The sequence below is a fragment of the Pipistrellus hanaki genome (genome assembly GCF_964339955.1).
Source record: "Pipistrellus hanaki genome assembly, chromosome: 16".
Classification (NCBI taxonomy): Eukaryota; Metazoa; Chordata; class Mammalia; order Chiroptera; family Vespertilionidae; genus Pipistrellus; species Pipistrellus hanaki.
The window spans coordinates 27,644,509-27,651,527 of NC_140518.1; the positions used below are offsets into that span (position 1 = coordinate 27,644,509).

At 57.3% G+C, this 7,019-nt stretch overlaps 1 protein-coding gene across 2 annotated transcripts in view; it reads right to left on the reverse strand.

Moving 5' to 3' along the window:
• Positions 1–1,250, reverse strand: part of ASIC2 (acid sensing ion channel subunit 2) — a gene marked incomplete at its 5' end in the record, with an annotated part of 210,497 nt that extends 209,247 nt beyond the window's left edge. For both annotated transcript variants that reach the window (XM_084862751.1, XM_084862750.1), the window contains one exon: positions 537–1,250. In XM_084862751.1, the coding sequence (XP_084718877.1) occupies positions 537–1,250 (714 nt within the window). The remainder of the gene's footprint in view (positions 1–536) is intronic.
• Positions 1,251–7,019: the final 5,769 nt, after the last annotated feature.

Below are 7,019 nucleotides of genomic sequence, written 5' to 3' on the forward strand. Positions count from 1 at the left end.
TAGCTCTCAGATGGGTAAGCTAGGGCCTCGGCGCGTGCCCCTGCCCAATTTGGAAGAACTTCCTGTGGGTTTTCCCAAAGACAACAAGCCCACACTTAAGACCTGCCTCTCTTTCCTCTCATCCATGCCTTCCACCCAGTACAGTTGCCTGGAGTCCTGTGGGTGGGGTAGCGGGAATTGGGGTGGGCGGGAAGGGAGGGGGCAGAGGACAAGGTGAGGCCCTGGAGGAGGAGGCCTGGCATTCCCAAAAAGGGCGATTAAGGAGCAGAGTCCAGGACTTGGAGGTGCACAGTGGAAGGAGAGAAGCAGGTACAGGAGAGTAGGCGACTTCTCCTACAGTTGTGTTCAACTACCCACAACCTGGAGGGGAAGGCACAGGGGACCCAGGAGTGGGTCACGGAATGATGTCACCGCAAAGGGCCTAGTATCCAGCACCCACACCCCCACGCCCGGCCCCCTGGAGTGGGGACCTTCCTACTCTAGAGAGCGGGGAAGCAGAGCGAGCGGTTCGCGCGGAGGGAGGGTTGGCAACTCACGGAGGAGAAGTTGTGCGGGCCGCAGAGCTCGCCCCGGTACTTGCAGGAGAGCAGCATGTCCTCCAGCTGGTGGCCTAGGCGGTCCATGAAGGCGGCGCTGATGCCCTCGAAGTGGCGCGGCGGCAGGAAGAGGCGGAAGTCGGCCAGCTTGCGGAACCACTGGCGACGCGGCTCGTCGCCCCTCAGCAGCTCGCTCACCAGCGGGCGCGCCGTGCGGTTGGGCAGCAGCAGCCCCAGCCAGTGGCCGGCGTAGTAGAGGTCCCCCTTGGAGAGGCGCGGGAAGCGCAGCGGGTTGTTGTTGCACACGGTGACGGCGGGGAAGGGCAGCTGGCGGCTCCACTCGCGGTGCACCCGCGTGTGCGACGGGAAGCTGAGCCAGTAGAGCAGGCGGTTCGAGGACCAGGACAGCAGCAAGCCGAGGGACGTGCAGAAGGCCAGCACCCACAGCGCCCGCCGCTGGAAGGAGCCCCCCGCCGCCGCGCGCCCCGCGCACATGTGCCGCAGCCCGTGCAGCTTAGCGCGGCTCAGCGACGGCCGCCCCCTGCGGGCGACCCCCGGCCCCTGCAGCGCCCGCTCGCGCGCGCCGCCCCTGCCGCTCCCGGGCTGCCGGGCCGCTGCCACCGCCGCCGGCGCCGGCTCCTCGCGGGCCATGCGGAAGCGTCCCGGGCCGGCGAGCGCGGCCGGGGGCAGCCCGGCTCCACCGCTCCGGCTCATTCATTCAGTCCTCGGCTGGCGGCAGCGGCGGTCTCGGCCGGGCGGAGCCGCCATGGGAGTCCGCAGCAGCAGTGGGAGCAGCAGCAGCAGCCGCCGCGCGCAGCCCGAGCCAGGGAAGCGTGCGCCCGAGAGGAGCTCCGCTGGCGCGGCATGCCCGCCCGGCGCCGCCGCTGCCGCCTCCGCGGGCGCCCGCCCGCCCGCCCGGGACCGAGCGCCGCCGCGGCCCGCCGCCCCTGGCGCTGGCTTCTCCCGAGTGCCCCCCTACACTCCCTGGCCCCTGTCTTCCCGAAGGAAGCCCGACGCCAGGCACCACCGCTGCCCCGGCCCCCGCCGGGCGCCGCCTCTCCAGTCCCCGGGCGCTGCGCCCGCCTCCCTGCGTCCTGTCTCTCGGGGGACCCTGACCTGAGTCCCCCCCGCTTCGCCTAACCCCAGCTTGGACGTTGGTCCCGGGAGAGCCGCCCCTCGGCCACCATGCCCGGTTTGGACATTCCGAAGGACCCCGCCAGTCCGGTCCGTAGCCCAGTGGGGCTGGGACACGGAAGAGAAGTCGCCTGGGAATGAGCGCCCCCAGAGGCTCCCGAGGCCCGGGGCTCGGCGGGTGGGGTGGGTGTGTACTGGGGTGAGTGGTCGCTCCGTGGGCTGCTGCCCTCTTTCCCTTCTTCCCTCCCGGACCCTTCTCACTGCTTCTCCGGCTGCGCTCCGCGGAGACTGGCTGAGATTCCCGCAAGCCCCGCGCCGGAGCCCTGCGTGGCCTGCGCCCCCTCCCGCCGGGGGCCGGGGGCTCTCTGGGCGTCCTGTTGGAGCTGCCGGCGGCTGCTGGGCCCCCGTCGAAGAGACTGGCCAGAGGGACGCGTCGTTTCTTTAGTCTGCTTTCCGGGGTGCCTCGAGTCTTCCAACGCGGGGTCTCGCTGTCCGCTGCCTCTTCTCCTCCCTGCCCCGGCGGCACCAGGTGCCAGGGACTGCGGAGCGCCCGCTTACACCTCCCGGGGGTGACCCCAACTCGCTGCTCCTCGAGCCCTTCTCCTCTCGAGACACCAAGCCCCCGGTGGAGGCGGCGCCGGCTGCCCTGCTCTCCCGCCTGCCCGGCCCTCCTCGGGCCCCGGGGCGAACTTGGGCATCGGCCGCGCGGTGCAGACGCGGCTGGGCTCCGAGCACCTGCTCCTCCGCGCACTGGCCCCGCGGCTCCGGGCGGGCGGGTGGCGGTGGCGAGCGCCGTGCGCTCCAGGAGACGCGGTGCTGACGCGCCCGGCTCCTCCTCGCTGCATTTTAATTCCCGGCCACTGTGGCCGCTGCACACCAAGCGGGAAGCCGCTTGCTGGAGTCGCGGGGTGGGGGGGGACACTGTACAGATGTGCTGGGGTGTGCGGGCTGATGGCAGAGGCATGGAGTGGATGCAGGCTGTGGACGGGGACCCTGTGCAGTTAGGTGTGAGAGCCCTTCTGACTGTGAGGTGGGCTGTGAGTGTGCCACTGGGTATATGGGCATTTGCACAAGTAAATATTTGAGTGGGTGCCGTGCCCTGAGTGTGGGTGGGGTGTGCATGTGTCTGGGAACAGGCATTTCCGTGTATCTCACACATGTGAGCTTGTTTGCACATGCTGTACTGTGGCCATTTGAGTGGGTGTGGTGTGTGTAGGATAGAATGATGGTGTGCATGTTCTATGTGAGCGTGCATGTGTGCACTTAGTGGGTGGTAGGTACCAATGGATGTGATGTGAGGTGCACAGTAGGTCTACCCCTACTTTCCAAAATTCTTGACTCACTGAGGCCTCACGGAAACAGATAACACTTCCAGCCTCATGACTCTATGGGATAAAGGAGTTTTCTAGACTTTTCCAGGAGAGTAGATTTTGATGGGTTGGGTGGTGGTGGGGTGGTTGGCAGGTGGGAGTGGGGTGGGAGGGCACTCGGGCAGATCTGTTAAATGAGCAGCTGGTGTCTGAGAGGTGCTGGGTGGGCTTTCCCTCCCTACCTATCTGAAGGGCATCCTGTCAGCATTGCAATTCCCTGCCCCTGGTCTCCGGGGAAGAGGACATTGGAGCTCTACACATCCCCACTCACCCACACATATACATACATAAACACAACACACATGCATATAACATACACAGTACACACAACCCCTTGAGCCCCTTCTCATTTACCTGGGGCACAAGCTGTGGAAGTTGGGCTTTGCTGAAATTCCACTTTGGATTCGGTTCTTTGAAGATGTCTGTTGCAGTCTTTAGGGGACAGGGGGTTTTGAATCTGCCAGTTTTATGAGACCCCTAACCACGGCTCACACACCAGTGCTCTCAGCCCGGTCCCAGCAGTCCTGGGAGGTGCCTCAGAGACGCGTATCCCAGCCGAGGTGGGGCAACCTCGTGAGCTCCATGCAGTTCCTGATGAAACAGCGGGCACGCATGGGCCACCTTCCAGCATCTGAGCTCTGGGCGGCACCAGGCTCTGTCTTCTAGAAACCTTGAGGGCATTTTATGTTTCTGATTTGTCCAGCTAGCTTAGGCTTTTCCTTTCTTGGAAATTTCTTCATGGAAACGTACACATGATCTCCTGAGGGTCTTCTCTGCCAGGGTGTTCCTGTTAATGCTCAGGTGGTCGCTTCCCCAGAGGGGAAGGGGTGCCCTGCACGGTCTTGGTCCGGAAATCCAGAGGCTGACTCAGTGACGAATGGTGACCCCAAGCTGTGACCAGTGGCTCTCTTTATGGCAGAGGTACACAGTGTGTTCCCTACACAGCCCGAAATGCCCCCACCTCCTCCCTGACCAATACTTTGACCAACTCGGTGAAGTTCAACTCTTTCTTTAAATATTGCCTATTAGGTAACTGGATGGATACTTCCCTCATAGCCCTTGTAGCACCTTATCACTGCTTGTGTCCAGGCCTTCCGGATGTGAGTCCTTTGAGGAGGACGCCCACCTCACTCATTCACATTTATGTTCCTACCTCTTAGCACAGCACCCTGGCACAGATTCAAAGAGGGGGGAGGAACTAAGGTTGCTTGAATATTTCTATATGCCAGGCACTGAACTGGACACATGAACATATTGTATTTAATTTCTCATTCCAACCCTGCAGGGAAAATTTTTGTTTGTTTGTTTTTACAGTTGTTAAACCAAGGGGCTTGGAGAGCAGGAACTGAACTCAGCTCCAACTCATTCCCAAGTCCAAGATTTTCCCTCTCCATCATGCTTCTCTCTAAGTCTAAAGCATTGATAGCCCTGGTCCGGTGGTCAGTTGGTTGGAGCATTGTCCCCATATACCAAAAGCTTGCAGGTTTGATTCCTGGTCAGGGCACATGCTCGGGTTTCAGGTTTGCTCCTGGTCAGGGCACATACAGGAGTCAACCGATCGATGTTTCTTTCGCACATCAATGTTTCTCTCTGCCTCGCTCCCTTTCCTCTCTCTCTCGAACCAGTAAAAACATATCCTGGGGTGGGGATTTAAAAAGTATTATGATAAATAACAACAATATAATAAGAAATGTAGTGCTTCCTAAACACTAGGTCCAGTTCTAAGTGGCTTACACTAAATATAAGTGTCAACACCGTTGTAAATGTTCAATCCTCAAAATAATCCTATGGGCAGATAATTAATTTCTTTACTTCAGAACGAAGGAATCCCTATCAGAGAGAGGTTGAGCCACTCTTCCTAAGCCCCACAGTCCCTAAGCAGGAAAGCAGCCCTGGACCCCAGGCAGTCTGGCCCCATCCCTTGTGCTCTCAAACCCTAGCCCACACTATCTCTGCTCTTTCAGCCACACGGACAGGACAGTTAGTGTGAAAGAGCTTTCCCAGCCTGGCAGACACTTGGCCCGAAAGACAAATTCACAGGGCAGTGCGTGAGCTGACCCACATAACCTGTCCACCAAGAAATTAGAATTCAGCTTCCTGATTTCCCAATAATAAGCTTTTAAGAACATTTCCCATTTCTTGTTTATCTCCAAAACATCTGTTGCTCTACACCTGGCATCCTGGCATTCTGTGCAGTGCTTGTGTGCAGCAACAGAAGGGTCAGTGGCCAGCCAGTCCACATTCTGCCGTGTGACCACCACCATTAATAATAAGCTCTTTCTCCCATGAAATGAGTTTCTTGGGAGAAAGAGGTCCATTGAAGTCAATGCAATTTTTAAAATAATGTTTTTATAATCTCATTTTAGAAGCTGACACTTTTGTTGGCTCCATTAGGCCTCACTGGAGGCCCTCCCCGCCCCCCCCCCCCCCCCCCGCAATGTTTCTATTGTCTCCACGTTCTGCTATTCGGGTCTGGCACTGGAAAGTGTCCGAGGTACCACCTGACCCTGCTCCTCACCTGCTGTATGGAAACCCCTCTACACAACCTCTCAGGGACAGTCCACCATCCTATTCTGGAACACCTGGCAGTGCTTAAAGCTTCATCCTTTCCTCAAATTGGAATCCGTCTCCTTGTGATTTTCTCTAATTTATCCATTAGGAGCTGAAAAAAAATTATCTTTCTTTCGCATGAGAACCCTTTGAAATACTTTATGGAATCAGAGCACATCACTGCTAAAAGGGGCTCTCGTGGTCTACCTAATAAGGCGGTCTTTTGTTCTCTGGACTATACGTCGCCAGTGCCTTCAACTGTTTCTCCTGTATATTCTGCTCTTGCGATGGGACCTTCGATGTCAACATCCTTAGAAAGGGACCCTCCAGCCATGTGGAGGATAAGCCCACCACGCCTGTTATGCTGGACCTGGTCCTTGCAGCCCCCAGTCTTACTGCTGATGGTCACAGGTTCTTATTTGTCCTCTAACTGCTGGAGTTTAATGGAGGTGGTAGGTGAGAAGAGGGGACATTAATGATGGGTTCTTGGTGTCCCTGCTTAGAATGCATAGTGCACTTTTTTTTTAAAATCTTCACCTGAGGACATTTCTCCTCTCTCCCTCCCCCCATTGATTCTAGAGAGAGTGGAAGGAAGGTGGGGGTGGGAGGGAGAAACATTGATATAAAAGAGACACATTGATTGGCTGCCTCCCACTTGCACCCCAACCAGGGTGAGGATGAACCATCAGCTGAGGTACATGCTCTTGACTGGGAAATGAACCCAATACCCTTTGGTCTGCAGGAAGACACTCTAACCACTGAGAAAATGGGCCAGGGCATAGTGCACTTTGTTTTAGGACTTTGCTGCTCACAGTGATGAGTCAATGCTACTTTTAACATTCAAGTTCATTGATATGATGGGACAGGTGGTCTTTTATGGGTCTGCCTGTGAATCCCCTTATCTATTTCTCAACTTCTTCCTCTTCCTGTCTCTGTGCTGCCCAAGGCTCTCTCTCACTCTCTCTCACTCTATCTCCCTCTCTCTTCTTTCCCTTCCCATTTGTTCTCCTCTCCCCAACCTCTGTCCGAAGCCTAGTGGTCTTCTCTGACACCTCCTTCGCCTGTACTACCAGTGGCCTCTGGGGTCACAGAAGTGGCTGCAGTGTCACAGGCCCTGAGCACATGTCTCATCGTCATGGGTTTGTGTGTGTGTGTGTGTGTGTGTGTGTGTGTGTGTGGCTGAATTGGTGAATGACAGCAAGGAGGACCTCTCCACTGTGGGTTTAGCTCATCACATGCTCATTTTTCCCACCCTCCCATGGTGGGGTTGCCACTGGAGACACTGTTCCATCCTACCTTTCCACCAGCTTCAGCATCTCTACTGCCTTCCCTCTCACTGTAAGTCTATTACACTTGGCCTCTCCTAGTTTTTCTCTTCTAGGCTTGCTCTTAGACTTGTCAGATATCTTTTTGCCCTCTTAGTCTTCCC